The 22,260-nt window shown below is 49.4% G+C and overlaps 3 protein-coding genes across 3 annotated transcripts; 1 reads left to right on the forward strand and 2 right to left on the reverse strand.

Moving 5' to 3' along the window:
* Positions 1-4,448: 4,448 nt before the first annotated feature.
* On the reverse strand, positions 4,449-6,555 carry LOC136128979 (heat shock 70 kDa protein 1B). The gene has a single exon (XM_065885047.1). It carries the CDS (start codon positions 6,372-6,374, stop codon positions 4,449-4,451), a length of 1,926 nt encoding a protein of 641 aa, XP_065741119.1. The 5' UTR covers positions 6,375-6,555.
* An 8,640-nt stretch (positions 6,556-15,195) lies between these two features.
* On the reverse strand, positions 15,196-17,541 carry LOC136129911 (heat shock 70 kDa protein 1B). Its single transcript, XM_065886265.1, has one exon. It carries the CDS (start codon positions 17,345-17,347, stop codon positions 15,422-15,424), a length of 1,926 nt encoding a protein of 641 aa, XP_065742337.1. The 5' UTR covers positions 17,348-17,541; the 3' UTR covers positions 15,196-15,421.
* Positions 17,542-17,865: 324 nt separating this feature from the next.
* Positions 17,866-21,482, forward strand: LOC136128978 (heat shock 70 kDa protein 1-like). The gene is made up of 2 exons (XM_065885046.1): positions 17,866-18,062; positions 19,215-21,482. Exon 2 carries the CDS (start codon positions 19,228-19,230, stop codon positions 21,151-21,153), a length of 1,926 nt encoding a protein of 641 aa, XP_065741118.1. The 5' UTR covers positions 17,866-18,062; positions 19,215-19,227; the 3' UTR covers positions 21,154-21,482.
* Positions 21,483-22,260: the final 778 nt, after the last annotated feature.

The following is a 22,260-nucleotide window of genomic DNA, read 5'->3' on the forward strand; positions in this document are numbered from 1 at the left end:
GCACCTTTATTAAGGTATAATTGTGTCCACTGAAAAAAAATGCACGACATAAACGTTGAGAATCTGTTTTATTTGGTGGATAAAACTGAGGACTTAGGCCCGGGTCGCAGCCTCTCAGCCCTGAAGAGGTAAGGGAGGAGCCAGGCTATGAAAGAGTTTTTGCGAGAAAGATCGGGTAGTCGGCACTTCATAAGATTACTGTCAATTAGAGAAAACTAGGGATTTCCCTGGTGGCGCAGTGGTAAAGAGTCTGCCTGCCAATGCAAGGGGACTATGGGTTCGATCCCTGGTCCAGGAAGATCCCACATGCCGGGGAGCAACTAAGCCCCTGCGCCACAACTACTGAGAGTGTGGTCTAGAGCCTGCGTGCCAGTTACTGGAGCCCGTGCTCTGCAACAAGAAAAAGCCACCACAATGAGAAGCCCGCGTACCACAACGAAGAGTAGACCCCGATTGCTGCAACTAGAGAAAGCCCTCACGCAGCAGAGAAGACCCAATGCAGCCAAAAAATTAAAAATTAATTAATTAAAATAAAAAATTAAAGAATCTCCATACTGTTCTCCATAGTGGCTGTATCTATTTACATTCTCACCAACAGTGCAAGAGGGTTCCCCTTCCTCCACACCCTCTCCAGCAATTGTTGTTTGTAGACTTTCTGATGATTCCCATCCTAACTGGTGTGAGTTGATACCTCATTGTAGCTTTTTTTTTTTAACATCTTTATTGGAGTATAATTGCTTTACAATGGTGTGTTAGTTTCTGCTTTATAACAAAGTGAATCAGCTATACATATACATATATCCCCATATCTCCTCCCTCTTGCTTCTCCCTCCCACCCTCCCTATCCCACCCCTCTAGGTGGACACAAAGCACAGAGCTGATCTCCCTGTGCTAGGTGGCTGCTTCCTACTAGCTATCTATTTTACATTTGGTAGTGTATATATGTCCACTATTGAGAACAGTGTGGAGGTTCCTTAAAAAACTAAAAATAGCCTTACCATATGATCCAGCAATCCCACTATTGGGCATATACCCAGAGAAAACCATAATTCAAAAAGACACATGCACCCCAATGTTCATTGCAGTACTATTTACAATAGCCAGGACACGGAAGCAACCTAAATGCCTATCGACAGACGAATGGATAAGGAAGATGTGGTACAGATGTACAATGGAATATTACTTAGCCATAAAAAGGAATGAAATTGGGTCACTTGTAGAGACGTGGGTGGATCTAGAGTCTGTCATACAGAGTGAAGTAACTCAGAAAGAGAAAAAGGAATATCGTATATAAACGCATATATGTGGAACCTAGAAAAATGGTACAGATGAACTGGTTTGCAAGGCAGAAATAGAGACACAGATGTAGAGAACAAACGTATGGACACCAAGGGGGGAAAGTGGCGGGGGAGATGGTGGTGGGATGAACTGGGAGATTGGGATTGACATATATACACTAATATGTATAAAATAGATAACTAATAAGAACCTGCTGTATAAAAAAATAAATAAAATTAAATTTTAAAAAAAATTAAAGAAAACCAGACATCTCAAGTTAATGAATTTAAGTAAACATGCCGCAACAAAGATCCCATGTGCCGCAACGAAGACTCTGCGCAGCCGAAAATAGATATTTTTAAAAAACCTCTTCCAAGAATCCTATAGTATTCATCTGTTTATTTGACACACTTCTCAGCTCCCAGTGGTTGACTTCCACCTGTGGTTGATGTTGCAAAATGACTTTAAGTTTCAGGAAGTGTATATGTACTGGTAGGTGATGACTTCTCATATTCTAGCGTGGCTGTTTTTATTGGCTGTGCTGTGCCGCTTGCAAGATCTTAGGATTGAACCCAGGCCCGCAGTGAAAGCGCCGAGTCCTAACCACTGGGAAACCAGGGAATTTCGTGATGTTGCTTTTTAATGAACCATTTCCCTAATGAGGACTCATGAAAGTAGTTGGCCCGGCTTCAGGAATTCTGTTTGGCCCGTTAAACCGTTGCTGGTGATTTCCCTAACCTTTATCATCACTGCTGCTGCCAGTGATTCAACACTTTAAGGCCTTGGAAGGCTTCCAGCTCTGGTTCACAGCAGAAAGCCCCTTGCCACCAGCTGCTCCTGGAAGCACTGACACCTTCCTGTCCTGCCTCTCTTGGGTCCCCATACCTCTAAAAACATAATCAGGAGTAGCCTCTGGTGCAGTGGCTTTTTCTCAACTTTGGCTGAAACACTGAGACAATTTTAATTCTATACAATTACTTGGCCTACTTCCAGGCCAATTTCTTGGCCTGACTCTTGCGGGACTGGTATCAGTATTTCTTTTTTTTTTTTTTTTTTTTTTTTGCGGTACACAGGCCTCTCACCGCTGTGGCTTCGCCCGTTGCGGAGCACAGGCTCCGGACGCACAGGCTCAGCGGCCATGGCTCACGGGCCCAGCCACTCCGCGGCACGTGGGATCTTCCCGTACCGGGGCACGAACCCGTGTCCCCTGCATCGGCAGGCGGACTCTCAACCACTGCGCCACCAGGGAAGCCCCAGTATTTCTTTAGCTTCCCAAATGATCTCAATATACCACTGGGCTGGAGAACCATGGCTCCAGTGATTTGAAGTTACCAAGGTTTATTCCCTCTATTGCCTGACTGGTTAAATTTTTTACAAGTTAAGCGAGACCCCAATTTCTGCTGCTGCGGCAGTTAAACTGCACATACTATATGCTATGGTCAGAGCCTATGATACTCCAGTTCACCTATCTTGTAAGACCGGCCTTTGAGAATTGGCCCAGGAACCAAAACTATACTATTTCCTTTACAAGCTTTTCTTTTACAAGGCTTCCCATACTTTGTCATTCCTAAGATGTTTCAGTTTCCCAGAGAGGAAGGATTTATTGAAAGATAAAACACAGGGAACTTTAACTTGATTCTGGAGTAGATATTCCCAGGCTCAGTTTTTGGAAAAACAAGGTTGGGATTTATCAGGCTAGAGGAAGTGTTAAGGACGTTTAACTGCTCCAGTGAGAAGCCCTAGGGAAGGGCTTGTGTGGGAGGAACGCCCATCTCCCCAGATGTATGCTGCACAGCTTTTATTTCCTCTTCGTTCATAATTAAATGTGCTATTAAGTTGCTTTTGTTTTGAGACTGTCCATGAAAAGAACAAAAAGGCTACTGATTGTTAAAACTGGGGTAAAACCACCACTTACAGCCAGACAGGAACCACCCACACTAGCCCCAGTGTTAGGCAGTGTGAAAAAACCCTGGCCCCCAAATCATCACTTGTTCCTCCCTAGTTTTGCTCTGGATATAGCTTAAGTGACCACCTCCACATGGCTACCTATGAAAAAGAAACTTTACAATACCTAAGTTAGAGGGTGGTGTGATGAGAACTAGTGAGGATTACTGGAGTGACTCAGAGAAACAGGTGCAGTGCCTGGCCCATTCCTCTTTATTGCCATGCCCCCAAACTCTCAGTATCTCACTCCCCCAGACCCTCAGTTGAATAACTGCAGCTCCAGTGACCTTCGTTGAACATGTTGCTTGCCTACAGCACATTTCTGCTCAAAATGATCTAGATCTTTGGAACTGAGGCCATTCAGACAAATGCTTTATTTTGAAAGGAGGCAACCAAAACTAAGGCTAAATAATTTGCACTAACTCACTCAACTGGGATTTATAAAACAGAGTACGAATCTGCATCTCATTTTTACTGTTTTGTCCACCCCTAAATTCATAAATAAAAGACTGGAAGACTCACAGGTCTAGTAAGAAATGAACAGCTCTGCACACAGTGAGTGCAAGACCCTAAGGAACCGTGAACCCCTCTCAACACTGCCTTTACCACCACAACAATCTCTCCTCCCCAGAACCCTACGGCAGCTCCCATCCCTACTTGTACCTAAAACAAACCCCACCCCAATGAAAATGGGCACTTGGAATTTGTTTTCTGTCACGGATGTGATTTACCACCTACAATAAAGTCCCAACAAAAACAGCCATACCCACGGCTCCAAATACGTATGATACTCTCTTCAGAAGTACAGCCCTTTCATGGTCTATGGATTTCAGAGAAGAGACTATTATCCCTCCCCAAATAAAAGCAGACATACATATTTAACACTTTATTCTTATTCCTTAAGCATATACATTTTTAATTCCATGAGTTTTGGTATGTTTACAAAGCAAAAAATAGGACAGAAGGTGGCAGTGTTAATCCATTTGAGAGGGGGGAAAAAAAAGGAAAGCGACCCTTACACTACCAACTTACATGAAACGGAAATAATTGTGGTGAACACATTGGTTATAACATAAATAACAAAGACAAGCAAGCTAATTATTAAAGGTTAAAAGCTAACCTTAGAATGAACTGCTATAGTAGAGGACTAACATACAGGGAAATAACCAAGGTCCTTGGGTCTCCTCTGTCTCAAAGAGGAATACAGAGAAACAACAGTAAGTCCCCTAATCCACCTCCTCAATGGTGGGGCCAGATCCAGAGCCCCCTTTAGGGGCCTGGGCCCCAAAGCCGCCAGCCCCGGGGCCACCCGCCCCCTGGTACAGTCCGCTGATGATGGGGTTACACACCTGCTCCAGCTCCTTCCTCTTGTGCTCAAACTCGTCCTTCTCGGCCAAGGTGTTGGCGTCCAGCCACGAAATCACCTCCTGGCACTTGTCCAGCACCTTCTTCTTGTCGGCCTCGCTGATCTTCCCCTTCAGCCCCTCATCCTCCACGGCACTCTTCATGTTGAAGGCGTACGACTCCAGGGCGTTCTTGGCAGACACCCTCTCGCGCTGGACCTCGTCCTCGGCTTTGTACTTCTCCGCCTCCTGCACCATGCGCTCGATCTCCTCCTTGCTCAGCCGGCCCTTGTCGTTGGTGATGGTGATCTTGTTGGCCTTGCCCGTGCTCTTGTCCATGGCCGTGACGTTCAGGATGCCATTGGCGTCGATGTCGAAGGTCACCTCGATCTGGGGCACTCCTCTGGGCGCCGGTGGGATGCCGCTCAGCTCGAAGCGCCCCAGCAGGTTGTTGTCCCGCGTCATGGCCCTCTCGCCCTCGTACACCTGGATCAGCACGCCGGGCTGGTTGTCCGAATAGGTGGTGAAGATCTGCGTCTGCTTGGTGGGGATGGTGGAGTTGCGCTTGATCAGGGCAGTCATCACGCCCCCAGCCGTCTCCAGCCCCAGCGACAGGGGAGCCACGTCCAGCAGCAGCAGGTCCTGCACGTTCTCAGACTTGTCTCCCATCAGGATGGCTGCCTGCACTGCCGCCCCATAGGCCACCGCCTCGTCGGGGTTGATGCTCTTGTTGAGGTCGCGCCCGTTGAAGAAGTCTTGCAGCAGCTTCTGCACCTTGGGGATGCGGGTGGAACCCCCCACCAGGACCAGGTCGTGGACCTGAGCCTTGTCCAGCTTGGCGTCGCGCAGAGCCTTCTCCACGGGCTCCAGGGTGCTCCGGAACAGGTCCGAGCACAGCTCTTCGAACCGCGCCCTGGTGATGGACGTGTAGAAGTCGATGCCCTCGAACAGGGAATCGATCTCCAGGCTCGCCTGGGTGCTGGACGACAGGGTCCTCTTGGCCCTCTCGCAGGCGGTGCGCAGCCGCCTCACGGCCCGCTTGTTCTGGCTGATGTCCTTCTTGTGCTTCCTCTTGAACTCCTCCACGAAGTGGTTCACCAGCCTGTTGTCGAAGTCCTCCCCACCCAGGTGGGTGTCCCCGGCCGTGGCCTTCACCTCGAAGATGCCGTCGTCGATCGTCAGGATGGACACGTCGAACGTGCCCCCGCCCAGGTCAAAGATGAGCACGTTGCGCTCCCCCTTGCCCGTCCGGTCCAGGCCGTAGGCGATGGCGGCAGCCGTGGGCTCGTTGATGATCCTCAGCACGTTCAGCCCCGCGATCACCCCGGCATCTTTGGTGGCCTGGCGCTGCGAGTCGTTGAAGTAGGCCGGCACAGTGATCACCGCGTTGCTTACCGGGTGGCCCAGGTACGCCTCGGCGATCTCCTTCATCTTGGTCAGCACCATCGACGAGATCTCCTCGGGGTAGAACGCCTTGGTCTCCCCCTTGTAGCTCACCTGCACCTTGGGCTTGTCACCGTCGTTGATCACCCGGAAAGGCCAGTGCTTCATGTCCGACTGCACCACAGGGTCGCCAAACTTACGGCCGATCAGCCGCTTCGCGTCGAACACGGTGTTCTGTGGGTTCAGCGCCACCTGGTTCTTGGCCGCGTCGCCGATGAGCCGTTCGGTGTCCGTGAAGGCCACGTAGCTGGGGGTGGTGCGGTTGCCCTGATCGTTGGCGATGATCTCTACTTTGCCGTGCTGGAACACCCCCACGCAGGAGTAGGTGGTGCCCAGGTCGATGCCAATGGCCGTGCTTTTCGCCATGCCGGTGTCCTGTCCTCTCGGCTCCGCAACGAACGTCAGACCTGAAAACGGCCAACGAGTTCAGCGACGAGGAGCTCGGTCCTTTCGGATTCCGAAAACTGAACGCGCCGGTGCCGCTCGGGGTGGTGTTCGCAAAAAGTGTGTCTGCAGAAGCTGCGCTCACCAACCACACAAATCTTAGTAGCTCCCTCAAGGCTTACGGTTTCTCTGAGGGCGGCTCTGTGTTTATAGTTTTTCATCAAGCTCCGCCTTTTCCCTCCTCAGCCAGTCACCGAGCTCAGTGTGGCTGCCGGGTCGGGAATATTCCAGGGGTTTCTCCTCAGGCCCTGCCCCCTGGTTTTCTGGGACCAATCAGCCCCGTGGGTGCCGCCCCTCCCAGAACTCTCCAGACTCTTCTCGGATTCGCTGGAGGAAACTGGAGTCCTAAGGGGAGGGGGGAGAGGCGCTGGGAAGAGTCGTTGTTGACTCCGCCCACCCAGTCTCCGTTTCCCTGGCGAGCCGCCTGCCAAGTAGTTGGCTGTCGACCGGAAGGATGAGTCCTAGGCTTGTAATAAGTAGGGCGGTGAGAGGCTCGTGGGGCTAAAATAAGTTTGGTTCTTTAAAGTAGGATTCGGGGGTACACGATTCCGGGGAGACCCAAATTACAGAAAGATCCGGAGTTTCTCTAAGAGGGTGGGGTATCTGTGGCCCAAAGAGACGCTGATTGGAGCCTGACGCTGATGGAAGCAGCCACGTTTGGGCCGGTTCGCGGAGGGGCCGGGCTGCCTGAGAATTGCCTTGGCCCTCCCGGCGTTTTTCCCATCTTATTTTTAAAATAGGAAGGACAAGGAAAGAGATAATGAAGTACAGTTTTGGCGTCATCTTTAGCCCTATATGGATGGAATATCTGGGGATGGGAAAATTTGAATTTTCAAAAGAAAAGTAATCAGGTAAACAGACGGTTCTTAAATTGGAGAAGGTTCCCAACGCCTTAAAAGGAACGCGTTCGGTCAGGGGCGTGGGGAGGGAAGGGCAGGGTTGGATCCACCGCGCCCCTGTCCCCGCGCAGAATCGCTCCCGTTTTCCTCGGGCTGGACTGGGGCTTGAGGAAGAAAAATGATCTCTATAGAAATTCAGCTATCGGGCTTCCCTGGTGGCGCAGTGGTAGAGAGTCTGCCTGCCGATGTAGGGGACACGGGTTCGTGCCCTGGTGCGGGAAGATCCCACAGGCCGCGGAGCGGCTGAGCCCGTGAGCCATGGCCGCTGAGCCTGCGCGTCCGGAGCCTGTGCTCCGCAGCGCGAGAGGCCACAGCGGTGAGAGGCCCGTGTGCCGCAAAAAAAAAAAAAAAAAAAAAGGAAAAAGAAATTCAGCTATCATTAGGCCTTTGGGGCTTCTCCCAGTTCCTCATCTTTCCCAGCCAGGGTTCCAGGCCACCCCCGTTTCCTTTCTACCTTCTTTTTTTTGGGGGGGGGGGGTACGCGGGCCTGCTCACTGTTGTGGTCTCTCCCGTTGCGGAGCACAGGCTTCGGACGCGGAGGCTCAGCAGCCATGGCTCACGGGCCCAGCCGCTCCGCGGCGTGTGGGATCTTCCTGGACCGGGGCACGAACCCATGTCCCCTGCATCGGTAGGCGGACTCTCTACCATTGCGCCACCAGGGATGCCCCTTTCTGCCGTCTTCATTCCTGGTTCAGCCTCGGATGATTGGTGGTGCCAGGATTAATCTGAGTCCGGAATTCGGCCTTCTGCCTTGTCACTTGCAGCCTCTAGGCTGTCCACCGCTTTAAAATAAATGTGATGTGGTGATGAGCCTGCGAGGGCGGGGCGGGAATGTTCACTCCTCTTTAACAGCATCATATACTACAGCAGGTTGGCAGGTGGCCCACTTAAAAGCAAACTGGTCGGGATGGTGCTGTAAAGTGGGAGAGGTTGGCGGGACCCAGATTCTAGCTCCTTTAAAACTTCACATCATTTGCTGTGCACGTAATTCTTCCACTTAGTTTTTTAGCCTGGATTTCAACTTTCTGCGTGTTACCTTTCTTCCTGTTTCAGGTACAATTTTATATTTGGTAATTTGTTTTGGCCTTTGTTTCTTCATCCTTTGTGTGAAATGCCAGACCCCTCTTTAGGCGGCTAAAATGAAAATTTGAGGGATATTAAAGGAACAGTGCGGGGTTCACAACCCATAGAAAAATAGACTCATTGCTGTACTCACATGTCTTGAGCATAGAAAACATTAAGAGCACAAGTGGGAGGAGGCAGGGGTTTTTTTTCTATTTATTTATTTATTTTTGTTGCTTTGGGTCTTCATTGCTACACATGGGCTTGCTCTAGTTGCGGCGAGCGGGGGCTACTCTTTGTTGTGCTGCGCGGGCTTCTCATTGTGGTGGCTTCTCTCGTTGTGGAACACGGGCTCTAGAGCACAGGCTCAGTAGTTGTAGCGCACGGGCTCAGTTGCTCGACGGCATGTGGGCATGAACCTATGTCCCCTGCATTGGCAGGCAGATTCCTCTTTTTTTTTTTTTTAATATAAATCTATTTATTTTTGGCTGTGTTGGGTCTTCGTTGATGAGCGGGGGCTCTCTCTAGTTGCGGGGAACTACTCTTCGTTGTGGTATGCGGGCTTCTCATTGGGCTTCTGTTGTTGGGAGCGTGGGCTCTAGGTGTGCAGGCTTCAGCAGTTGTGGCACGTGGGCTCAACAGTTGTGGCTCGCAGGCTCTAGAACACAGGCTCAGTAGTTGTGGCGCCTGGGCTTTGTTGTTCTGCAGCATGTGGGGTCTTCCCCGACCAGGGCTCGAACTCGAGTCCTCTGCTTTGGCAGGTCGATTCTTAACCACTGCGCCACCAGGGAAGCCCAGCAGGCAGTTTCTGATGAAGGGAAGAAATCTTGCTTTTGAACACTTTTGCTCAATTGGCATTCTTTACACACACACCTGTCCATCAAAACACCTTTTCCTGGAATCCAAGGGTATTCATTTGTTTATTCTATAATTTGCTCAGGCTAATCTAAACTGATGTTGCAAAAAGATTGCTTTAACAAACCTGTGTGTCTTTCTCTGTGCAGGTAGGTGATAACTTTTTTACTTTCAGATGTGATCCCCTAATGAATCACCTCCTTAATCTAGTCAAACTGGCCAAAGTTCAGGAATTTTCCATTTCTTTATGCAATATCTGGCTGGGGATTCCCCAAACTTACGTCTTAGTTGCCCAGTATAGGAACACTTCCAGAGACCCTTAACCTCACCCCCTCCTTCTGGAAGCTTCCTCACCATCAGCTGCTACCAGCAGCACTTCTGGATTCACTCTTTCCTTCTCTCCAAATTTGCAATTGTATTCCTCTGTTGGTTTGAAGCAAAGGGTATCATTGTCTCCACTGCCAGGCAGGTAGAGGCTGTGAGAGGGCCTCAAATCTTGTGGCTGCTGGCTTAGCAGAAAAAAAGCCACTCGAAAATGCTGTTTTTCTTGAATCGTATCAGCCGCACATCGTATTTGACCTACCTTTTGCATTAAGTTTCTCTCTGTGGACTGGCCTGTAAACCTAAGCATCTGTATTCCTTTTCCATTTCCTACAAGGGGAGAGTCGCCTGAATTTTGTCTTTCCTTTTGCACTGGACACTTCCGAATGCAGAAACTCAGTTACCGGTTTACTTGGTGTCTAAGGAGATTATATGAACCCCAAGAGATTTTTCAGAACTTTAATTTGATTAGCTTTGGAATTAGGTTTTTATCGGGTTTGGTGTTTGGAAGGATCAAGGCTCAGTTTCCCCAAGCCTGACGGGCTGTCAGGTAAAATTTAAGGGTGGGAGATGGGAGAGAGAGTGCCAAGAAAGCTGACCGCCGGCGGCAGGAAGCGTGGGGGAAGGGAACCTTTCTCACCCCGAGGCTGCGGGATCTTGTTTCTTCTCTCTCCTTTTTCCTACAGTTTTTCAAACAGTATCGTTTTCTCCTCAATTCTACTTGTTTTAAAAGATAGTATAATTCTAGGTTTATCAGAGGAACGCAAAAGAGATAACTGATATGAAACCTAGAGCCAGGTTTGTTTTTTTTTTTACATCTTTATTAGAGTATAATTGCTTTACAGTGGTGTGTTGGTTTCTGCTCTATAACAAAGTGAATCAGTTATACATATACATATGTTCCCATATCTCTTCCCTCTTGCGTCTCCCTCCCTCCCACCCTCCATATCCCACCCCTCCAGGCGGTCACAAAGCACCGAGCTGTTCTCCCTGTGCTCTGCGGCTGCTTCCCACTAGCTATCTACCTTACGTTTGGTAGTGTATATATGTCCGTGCCTCTCTCTCGCTTTGCCACAGCTTACCCTTCCCCCTCCCCATATCCTCAAGTCCATTCTCTAGTAGGTCTGTGTCTTTATTCCTGTCTTACCCCTAGGTTCTTCATGACATTTTTTTTCCCTTAAATTCCATATATATGTGTTAGCATACGGTATTTGTCTTTCTCTTTTTGACTTACTTCACTCTGTATGACAGACTCTAGGTCTATCCACCTCATTACAAATAGCTCAATTTCGTTTCTTTTTATGAGCCAGGCATTTTTAACCATCAAATGGCAAAGGCTTCAAAGACCTGGGAACCCTGCTAATTTCCAGCAGCATGGAAAAAAACCTGGGTTTGCATCTGGACTCTACTTCGTTGTTGAAGCTGTTTTTCTTTCTTCCACAATGAAGTACTTGTAAGTTAACTAAATTACACGTCTCTGTATCTCTAAATTAGAATTAACAATATTTCATAGGATGACGACTACAAGGATAATACTTATAAGGCCTTAGTTCAGTGTCAGTGACAGAGTAGTGTTCAAAAGTTTGCTCCCTTCTCCCTTCTTTTGTTGGGGTCCCACACCCTCTCAGTTCTGTTATATCTCAATCATTCTTACTGAAGGTGGGGGATTAATACCAGGACTATAGTTATTACTTTCAGTTTACCATAGAAACTATCTGAAGATTTTTAGGCAGAGCCCTTCAGCCAAACCTTTACATTTTCAAACACAAGCACAAAATATCAGAGGTTTCGTGGCTTGGTCTGGTCACCTAGACAGATAATTACAGAACCAGTGACTGAACCTACATGTCCTCATACTTTCTATTTTGGACTCCTCCCAAGGCTGGCACGTAGACCTTACCCTTTCACTCTAAAAAGAAGAAAACAAATGGCCATAGAAGATAGTTAAGAGTGAATGTCAGGGCTCTGCCCGCATCTTGGGCACCATGGGGGGTATATGACCAGCAGGTATTCCCCTCCAGGCTGTTGCTTCTGACTCACAACCATCTCCCCCATCGCCCCACCCCCACCCCACCCTTCCAGCTTCTCCCAGAACCGTGTCTTCTTCCCTTCATCCCAGACTGGTCGGTTGTTATGAGGGGAAAGGAGGGGGAGAGCCCCGTTAGTAAGGCTAGGCTGGCACCCAGTTCAAAGAATCTCCTGGAAACTAAATGTAGAGCCGTGACTAAGCTTGATATCCTAGAGTGGGGTTGGGGGGTAGGGAGACATGGGTGGGGCAGTTTGTTTGTTAAGGACTGTTCCTACGGGTCAGTCCCCGCCTTCGAGCCCAGAGAACTCCAGAAAGTTCCTGGCACAGCCTGAAACGGGGGCAAGGAGCCAGAAGCCCTAAGACCCCGAGAAAATGGGGCGGGGCGGGGCCTGACGGTAGGGCTGGCCGCGGAGCTGCCTGTCCGGTGCCGGCGTTTTTCGGTGGTTTTTTAAAAATGGGATTAAAGAAGTAAAGAAAGGAGAGACCTTTAGAGTTTCACTCAAACTCGCTAATTTATTGGATGAAAACACTGGAAAGGTTCGTAACTGATACTAGGAAGCCGGATGAACTGGGTGGCCAGACGGGAGAAGGCCCCACCGCCCTGTGCAGGGACAGGCCATAGACGGGAGCTTGCTGGCTTGTCTCTGCCGCTTCCCCACCCGACTCTAGCCCCTGGTTCTCGTGGGGACGTTTCGAGGGGTAAAATGGTCGAAGACCCACCCTCGGGGGTGATTCTGGCCTTCCGCACTCCCCCGCCTTCCCACCTTGTTTGCCCCGCTGTGCCCTCTGCTCCGATCCTCTGCTGGGCTGGACAGGGGCCCGCGGGGTGGGGCGGGTTGACCTCGGCATCCCGAATTCGCAGCGCTACGTGATCCCTTAACGTCTCTAAATGAGCTGGAGCTGGGAGAGGGCGAGGAGGCTGGTGGGGTTGCTCTCACAGAACTGCACTGGATACTTTACGGGTGACCCTCGGGGGCGGATTTAAGGTGATCAGTTGGCGTAAAGTATGATGACAGTTACCGTTTTTATTCCTAGCATGAGGACCGCCCCCTCAGAAATCGCCAATATTGGTTTTTCACCTGAAACAACCTCTTTTAACTGAAAGCCCATGCTTCTGCCCACTTCTTTCACATTCATAAACGTTTTTGTTGTTTTGGTATCTTCATTTTTGATGACAGAACCCTGTTAAACACCAGGAATAACAGTATGTATGTTACTAATCACACAATATCTTGGATTTAAAAGACATAAAATTAGTCGCATTACCATAGCCGCCTGCCTTCTGAGGGCTGGCATAGGGAGACAGGTGAGATTCGAATTAGGGAAGGTATTAAATTTTAAAAACTCTTTCCTCATCTACAGTTATCTCGATGCACCTCCTCTCCCCCAAAGTTCCTGCTACTACCCAAAACACCACTTTCTCCAGGGATGGCATTGCATTCTCTTTGCTAGTTCTGCAATTCCCTCAGCTTCATCTGGAACGTAAAAAGTGATTATTTTCAAAGTACTCCGTGCAAGGGTATATATGTTATCAAGGCAATAACATATTGACTTCTTAGTATCAATAAAACACCCTCAATAACCTTAACTGATTTAGCCATAGGAACTCATTTTCTCCAAGGTAATTTCTGGAGATTGCCCTAACCTCTCTTATCAAAGGTGTTTCTTAGGTCCTTCCCAATCTCCGCCCTTTTCCACCCACCCTCCCCATCCCTTGCTACCTCCCCCTAAAGTAGTGGTAGTGGCTGCTTGAAGAGTTACTGTGTTGTGTGCAGATGACAGTCACAAATGTTACTGCAGCTCTATGGGGTAGAGGAGGTCCTGTAGCAAATGCATACCCCCATGAAGGTTGACTTACATTGTGGCTAGACTCCACAGCGCTACAGTTCAACTACCCTGAGGATTAAACGTGTCTTTACAAACTGTCCTGTAAGTCTAAGCATTTCCATTTCCAAACTTACAGGGCAAGGTCTACCTATACATGTTATTCCCATAATATTGGATTTTCTTCAAAGGCAAGTATTTAGTGAAAGGTTTGGTGAGCCTTGAAGTATACAAACTCACAAAGTGCTTTTATAGAATGTTGACACAATTTTTTTTCTGCTTTTGGCGAAGTAAATTCACATAACATAAAATGAACCATTTTAAAGTGTACAACTTAGTGGTACCTAGCCCATTCCCATGTTGTGCAATCACCACCGCTACCTAGTTCCAAAATCTTTGTAAACCCCAGACACAACTGATTTTTAAAAGGGCTCACTCCCCAAGCCTTGAGGGTTGTGCCAGGCCTTTTCCAACAAAGAGGCTGTGGAGGAGATTACTTCTAGGATGCTAGCAGCTAGGGTATGAAGCATCTCAAGGGGAAGCAAGTCTGTGGTAAGTCTTCCTGGTACAGGGCTGCAAGTTTTTTCTATCACTCTTCTAAATTAACAAATACTAAACCTCTGTCATCAACCCTATTGTTTATCTGACATAATTGTTTCGACCATGCAGAGTTAAAGCAGAAAGAATACTGATTGTGAAACCCACAGTAGAAACATAACCCAGAACCAGACATGCACACACAAAGCCCTGTAGACTTGGGGCAGCAGGGCAAAAACCAATAAACCCAGAGTTGGAATCCAGGTTCAACATCTTTGCTGAACTGATTTTTTTTAACCTTGAAATAAATTTTAGTTTAGCCAGTAACTTTTAAGTCTCCCCATATGTTCACCTGTGGAAGTCAAACACCACCTATACACAGTGCAGTGGAATGAGAATTCATAAACACCTAAAAGGCCCCTGTACAGTGCCCGGTAGGTAAGAGCACTGAAATACTGGGGTCCCCCTGCTGGGGCATGAAACTATGACACCTCCCGAAGGTACTCACTGGGATACTTAAAATGTAGGTAACCACTGCTGGCAATGTGGCATTTTTATCTCAGCATTTTTTCAGAAATAAGAAATATAGATTGAGGCATGAGGCCAAACCCTTCCATTCTAAAATAGGAGAACTAGGGATCACAGTGGAGAATGCATTCATGCATAACTAGTCAAGCCATTGCTTGAACTCACATCTCCTCACTACCTATTTAGCCTCTCTTTCATGCTGAATCCAGATTAAGTAACAGGGCTCTAACGTATCACGTGTACTCACAGGAAGCAGGAGCCATGACCTTCCAATCCAACTGCCTCTATTTGGCTGCTTCTCCAGAACACTCCCATGTACAAGCTCCTTTTGAGGCCACCCTTAAAGCCTCTACCCCCTCAGCCACCTTGAGGCCACCATGCCCGTACCTCTTAACATTTTTTCTGGACCCACCAAACCCAAAGCATTCAAATTCGCAGTTTTGTACCTCCCAAGAATACTATTTGCCTAAAAGACGTGTGTCACAATACAATACATATCCTTACTTTCCAGATCCCTGACCTTATCTAAGAGGCAAATTGCCATTCAATTTTAGACTATGTAAGAAAGAGAACCTATGCAGACCCTTCTGCCCTCAAAATAAAACAGAGACAGACATCACTCGAATTCTTCTGAGTTTATTTACTTTGAAGTAATCAGTTAAAAAGTGGGGGGGGGGGGGGAAGCCTGAGTTTGGCATGAGTATTACAAAGCAGAAAATTGACAAAAGATGGCAGTATACATTCATCTTTACACTCACACGCTGAAAAACAGTTCATAACTTCACCAAGAGACACAGTTCAACTTTGCAAACAACTTGCATAGCTGATAACTGATGAAAGGCATATATGTAAGGCAATGCAAAATCTTGGATCCCAACTGTCTCCATAAACATAAACGATCTGGGGAAAGATTCCTAATCCACCTCCTCAATGGTGGGGCCAGATCCAGAGCCCCCTTTAGGGGCCTGGGCCCCAAAGCCGCCAGCCCCGGGGCCACCCGCCCCCTGGTACAGTCCGCTGATGATGGGGTTACACACCTGCTCCAGCTCCTTCCTCTTGTGCTCAAACTCGTCCTTCTCGGCCAAGGTGTTGGCGTCCAGCCACGAAATCACCTCCTGGCACTTGTCCAGCACCTTCTTCTTGTCGGCCTCGCTGATCTTCCCCTTCAGCCCCTCATCCTCCACGGCACTCTTCATGTTGAAGGCGTACGACTCCAGGGCGTTCTTGGCAGACACCCTCTCGCGCTGGACCTCGTCCTCGGCTTTGTACTTCTCCGCCTCCTGCACCATGCGCTCGATCTCCTCCTTGCTCAGCCGGCCCTTGTCGTTGGTGATGGTGATCTTGTTGGCCTTGCCCGTGCTCTTGTCCATGGCCGTGACGTTCAGGATGCCATTGGCGTCGATGTCGAAGGTCACCTCGATCTGGGGCACTCCTCTGGGCGCCGGTGGGATGCCGCTCAGCTCGAAGCGCCCCAGCAGGTTGTTGTCCCGCGTCATGGCCCTCTCGCCCTCGTACACCTGGATCAGCACGCCGGGCTGGTTGTCCGAATAGGTGGTGAAGATCTGCGTCTGCTTGGTGGGGATGGTGGAGTTGCGCTTGATCAGGGCAGTCATCACGCCCCCAGCCGTCTCCAGCCCCAGCGACAGGGGAGCCACGTCCAGCAGCAGCAGGTCCTGCACGTTCTCAGACTTGTCTCCCATCAGGATGGCTGCCTGCACTGCCGCCCCATAGGCCACCGCCTCGTCGGGGTTGATGCTCTTGTTGAGGTCGCGCCCGTTGAAGAAGTCCTGCAGCAGCTTCTGCACCTTGGGGATGCGGGTGGAGCCCCCCACCAGGACCAGGTCGTGGACCTGAGCCTTGTCCAGCTTGGCGTCGCGCAGAGCCTTCTCCACGGGCTCCAGGGTGCTCCGGAACAGGTCCGAACACAGCTCTTCGAACCGCGCCCTGGTGATGGACGTGTAGAAGTCGATGCCCTCGAACAGGGAATCGATCTCCAGGCTCGCCTGGGTGCTGGACGACAGGGTCCTCTTGGCCCTCTCGCAGGCGGTGCGCAGCCGCCTCACGGCCCGCTTGTTCTGGCTGATGTCCTTCTTGTGCTTCCTCTTGAACTCCTCCACGAAGTGGTTCACCAGCCTGTTGTCGAAGTCCTCCCCACCCAGGTGGGTGTCCCCGGCCGTGGCCTTCACCTCGAAGATGCCGTCGTCGATCGTCAGGATGGACACGTCGAACGTGCCCCCGCCCAGGTCAAAGATGAGCACGTTGCGCTCCCCCTTGCCCGTCCGGTCCAGGCCGTAGGCGATGGCGGCAGCCGTGGGCTCGTTGATGATCCTCAGCACGTTCAGCCCCGCGATCACCCCGGCATCTTTGGTGGCCTGGCGCTGCGAGTCGTTGAAGTAGGCCGGCACAGTGATCACCGCGTTGCTTACCGGGTGGCCCAGGTACGCCTCGGCGATCTCCTTCATCTTGGTCAGCACCATCGACGAGATCTCCTCGGGGTAGAACGCCTTGGTCTCCCCCTTGTAGCTCACCTGCACCTTGGGCTTGTCACCGTCGTTGATCACCCGGAAAGGCCAGTGCTTCATGTCCGACTGCACCACAGGGTCGCCAAACTTACGGCCGATCAGCCGCTTCGCGTCGAACACGGTGTTCTGTGGGTTCAGCGCCACCTGGTTCTTGGCCGCGTCGCCGATGAGCCGTTCGGTGTCCGTGAAGGCCACGTAGCTGGGGGTGGTGCGGTTGCCCTGATCGTTGGCGATGATCTCTACTTTGCCGTGCTGGAACACCCCCACGCAGGAGTAGGTGGTGCCCAGGTCGATGCCAATGGCCGTGCTTTTCGCCATGCCGGTGTCCTGTCCTCTCGGCTCCGCAACGAACGTCAGACCTGAAAACGGCCAACGAGTTCAGCGACGAGGAGCTCGGTCCTTTCGGATTCCGAAAACTGAACGCGCCGGTGCCGCTCGGGGTGGTGTTCGCAAAAAGTGTGTCTGCGGAAGCTGCGCTCACCAACCACACAAATCTTAGTAGCTCCCTCAAGGCTCGCGGTTTCTCTGAGGGCGGCTCTGTGTTTATAGTTTTTCATCAAGCTCCGCCTTTTCCCTCCTCAGCCAGTCACCGAGCTCAGTGTGGCTGCCGGGTCGGGAATATTCCAGGGGTTTCTCCTCAGGTCCTGCCCCCCGGCTTTCTGGGACCAATCAGCGCCCTGAGTGTTGCCGCTCCCAGAACTCTCCAGACTCTTCTGGGGCTTGCTGGCTGGCACTGGCTCGGGGAGGGGGCAGTGGGTGGGGAAGGAGTGGGAGGAGCTGGCGGGTCCGGAGGGGGGCCGGGGGCGTTGACGTAGTCCACGCAGTTGCGTTACAATGGGGATGCTGCGTCTGTCCTCATGGGCTAGCAGGGAGTCAGGATAACCTGTCTGGGCCCTGCTCAAAGTTGTAGGGCAGGGCGGGTGGGGGGTGGGGGGACACTGGCTGTGCAGTTTGGATATTGAGGGAGCCCCAAGTTATAGGCGCTCCGCAAAACGAACCGTATCAAACTGCATCGAAGGCGGCGGGACACTAGGTGAGCCACGAGTACTCTGATTGGAATGGGCTGGGAATAGGCAAGACGAGTAAGTCCTTGTTTGAGGAAGTGCTGGAAAGTTCTCTAGTTTGTTTAAATCTAAGGGATGGGGATGTGGGCCAGCCAGGGAAGGGGGATCGTTTAAGGACCTCCAAGGTGGCTGGGATTGGTTAGAGCTGCCAGAAAAAAGTGAAGGAGCTGGTCTGTTATTGTCTCCAGATACCAGTTGTTTTATTTGGAAGAAGATTAGAGAAAGAGACAGCCTTAGAGAGCACAACCTCACCTAAGAAAACTCATGTAGGGCTTGACTGGGTTCCCAGCAGCCGTCTTCAGACTGGCCCAAATGTACTCCCACCAATCCCTAATAGAGGGTAAAAGGCGATCAGCAGGGTTGCTAAACCCATGTGACTGATGTCTCCTGTGGAGACAAGAACTTCAAATAATCAGAGTTCAGCAGGAGACAGGTACAATGCCAGAATAAAAATAGTCACAGACAGAGGAACAGGACAGTTGAGTCTGGCCCTGTGAGAAACTGAAAACAGCATTATGATGCTGTCCTAGGAGTTGGCTAGGAGTTCTTCTGTCTACCTTGTACATAACCTTGTCTGGAAGAGATGTTTGCACACACAGTATGTGGCAGGATTATTCACAATAGCCATAAAGTGGAAGCAGCCCAAGTGCCACAGAAGGAATGAATAAAGAAATGTGGTATATACATACAATGAAAATTATTCAGCCGTAAAAAGGAAATTCTGACACGTTGTAAAATAGGTGAACTTTTAGGATATTATGGTAAGTTAAATAAGCCAGTCACAAAAAGAAAAATAGTGTGTAATTCCGCTAATGTGAGGTACCTAGAGTAGTCAAATTCTGAGAGACAAAAAGTAGGCCAAAAGGAAAACCACTAGTAGGCTAATGGTTTCCAAGGGCTTGGAGGAGGGGGGAAATGGGGAGTTGTTTAATGGGTATAGAATTTGTTTTGGGAGATAAAAAAACTCTGTAGACTGGTTGGGCAACAATGTGAATGGACTTACTACTGAACTGTATGCCGAAAAATGGTTCAGATGGTAAATTTCATGTATTTTACCACAATTAAAAATAAATAAAAATTAAAAGTTCTCTCTGAAATTTTATCTCATTCTTTTCCCTCAGGCCTAGGAAAACCATGGCTGCTGCTAAGGGAACGGCCATTGGCATCGACCTGGGCACCACCTACTCCTGCGTGGGGGTGTTCCAGCACGGCAAAGTAGAGATCATCGCCAACGATCAGGGCAACCGCACCACCCCCAGCTACGTGGCCTTCACGGACACCGAACGGCTCATCGGCGACGCGGCCAAGAACCAGGTAGCCATGAATCCGCAGAACACTGTCTTTGATGCCAAACGGCTGATCGGCAGGAAATTTAATGATCCTGTAGTGCAATCAGATATGAAACTTTGGCCTTTCCAAGTAATCAATGAAGGAGGCAAGCCTAAGGTAACGGTGTCCTACAAAGGGGAGAAAAAAGTTTTCTACCCTGAGGAAATCTCTTCTATGGTACTGACTAAGATGAAGGAGACTGCTGAGGCTTTTTTGGGCCACAGTGTCACCAATGCTGTGATCACCGTGCCAGCGTACTTCAATGACTCTCAACGCCAGGCCACCAAGGATGCAGGTGTGATCGCAGGTCTCAATGTGCTAAGAATTATCAATGAACCCACAGCTGCTGCCATTGCCTATGGCTTAGATAAAGCAGGGCAGGGAGAGCGACATGTCCTGATCTTTGATCTGGGTGGAGGCACATTTGATGTGTCCATCCTGACCATAGATGATGGGATTTTTGAGGTAAAGGCCACAGCTGGGGACACCCACCTGGGTGGAGAGGATTTTGACAACAGGCTTGTGAGCCACTTTGTGGAAGAGTTCAAGAGGAAACATAAGAAGGACATCAGCCAGAACAAGCGGGCCGTGAGGCGGCTGCGCACTGCCTGCGAGAGGGCCAAGAGGACCCTGTCGTCCAGCACCCAGGCCAACTTGGAAATTGATTCACTTTATGAAGGCTTTGACTTCTACACATCCATCACCAGAGCCCGGTTTGAAGAGTTGTGTGCAGACCTGTTTAGGGGCACACTGGAGCCTGTGGAAAAGGCTCTTCGGGACGCCAAGATGAATAAGGCTAAAGTCCATGACATTGTTTTAGTAGGGGGCTCCACCCGCATCCCTAAGGTTCAGAGGCTATTGCAGGACTACTTTAATGGTCGTGATCTCAACAACAGCATCAACCCCGATGAGGCAGTTGCCTATGGGGCTGCAGTACAGGCAGCCATTTTGATGGGGGATAAGTCTGAAAAGGTACAGGACATGCTTTTGTTGGACGTGGCTCCCCTGTCCTTAGGGTTGGAGACAGCTGGAGGTGTCATGACTGTCCTGATCAAGCGCAACTCCACCATCCCCACCAAGCAGACGCAGATATTCACCACCTACTCAGATAACCAGCCCGGCGTGCTGATCCAGGTGTACGAGGGCGAGAGGGCCATGACGCGGGACAACAACCTGCTGGGGCACTTTGATCTGAGGGGAATCCCTCCTGCACCCAGGGGAGTGCCCCAGATCGACGTAACCTTTGACATCGATGCTAACGGTATTCTCAATGTAACAGCCATGGACAAGAGCACAGGCAAGGCTAACAAGATCACCATCACCAACGACAAGGGCCGGCTGAGCAAGGAGGAGATCGAGCACATGGTTCTGGATGCTGAGAAATATAAAGCTGAGGATGAGGTCCAGAGAGAGAAAATTGCTGCAAAAAATGCCTTAGAATCCTATGCTTTTAACATGAAGAGTGCTGTGAGTGATGAAGGTCTACAGGGCAAGATTAATGAGTCTGATAAGAAGAAAATACTGAGTAAATGCAGTGAGGTCCTTTCATGGCTGGAGGCCAATCAACTGGCTGAGAAAGATGAGTTTGATCATAAGAGAAAGGAATTGGAGCAGGTGTGTAACCCAGTCATCACAAAGCTCTACCAGGGAGGATGCACTGGGCCTTCCTGTGCAACAGGGTATACACCTGGAAGGGCTGCCACAGGCCCCACCATTGAAGAAGTAGATTAATCTTTTCTGGAGCTGGAGGGTTCTAGGGTGCCTCTAAGATGAATTTTGTTCCCCTCATCTTTAAACATGGTTATGATTCCTGAATCGACTGGACCTGAAGCTAAGTTACCATACCTTTTGGATTCTGATAGAGGAGTCTCATATACCATCTCTTCACACTCCAACATCCTGTTTCTGACTCTGGATTGAGACTCTTAGGGAAACTAGGCCTCTCTCTGAACCATTTGAAGAATTTGAATGTCTGTTATTTATTTCCAGCCTCCCCAACTTTCTTCTTCCTGTGTGGATGGTTATCTGTCCCTCAGTAAATTTGTTCCTAAAGCAAATTACTTCTGGTATTTTTAGACTGTGAGTGTATCTTGTAAAGTAGGGAAAAGGAGAGCTCCTGGAGAGACCATCTGTGGTCTGTTTGTGAGCTAATTGTGAATGATTAAGCTGATAAGGCCAAAGTATTTGAATTTTCATGAGCTAATTGTTTCAAGAAAAAACAACTTTTGATCATCAGGCACCTTTAGCCCCAGTTAGAGTAGTTGCTAATTAGTTACTGCTTATATTCAGTGATAGACTGATTTCTGTGCTTAGGGTTCAGCTGCTTCCAGGGGTGGGTGGGTGGGGCGGTGGTGAGGGCACAAACTTCTGCTTGATGTCCTGATGTCACTTACAGGTGGGGCCTAGGAGATCCAGCGTCTGTGCACTCAGAGTTCATTATTACAGTCCTTTACATGCTGAAAATATTTCTACAACAAACTCCTAACAAATGTGTACTTTTATGCAAGATGAGAAATGGAAGATGTATTACAATCTTATTCCTTTAAAAAATATTTTCACTTATTGTGTCATAATATCGCATACTTATAAAGCCTTGGGGACCCGAGTATAGAAGTACGTGTAACTGTGTAACTGCATTTGTGTCCCTTTCTGTTTGAGAGGGAAATATTTTTTAAGTGAAAATATTAGAATGGGTATTTCTAGCCCCGAGCCAGACTGTTTGGTTTTACTCAGTCCTTTACAGGACAGTCCTAGGCAAAACCGTAAAAGAAATGTGGACCGAGAGAGCAATATCTTTACTGGGAACCTTTGATAAAATCGAGATATGTGCGCAGGCTC

The sequence above is a fragment of the Phocoena phocoena genome, chromosome 10, assembly GCF_963924675.1.
Source record: "Phocoena phocoena chromosome 10, mPhoPho1.1, whole genome shotgun sequence".
In the NCBI taxonomy this organism is placed as follows: domain Eukaryota; kingdom Metazoa; phylum Chordata; class Mammalia; order Artiodactyla; family Phocoenidae; genus Phocoena; species Phocoena phocoena.

What these genes read in the sequence shown, in the direction of transcription:
- LOC136129911 (XM_065886265.1), bottom strand. Translation starts at nt 17,347, where the DNA reads ATGGCGAAAAGCACGGCCATTGGCATCGACCTGGGCACCACCTACTCC.
- LOC136128978 (XM_065885046.1), top strand. Translation starts at nt 19,228, where the DNA reads ATGGCTGCTGCTAAGGGAACGGCCATTGGCATCGACCTGGGCACCACC.
- LOC136128979 (XM_065885047.1), bottom strand. Translation starts at nt 6,374, where the DNA reads ATGGCGAAAAGCACGGCCATTGGCATCGACCTGGGCACCACCTACTCC.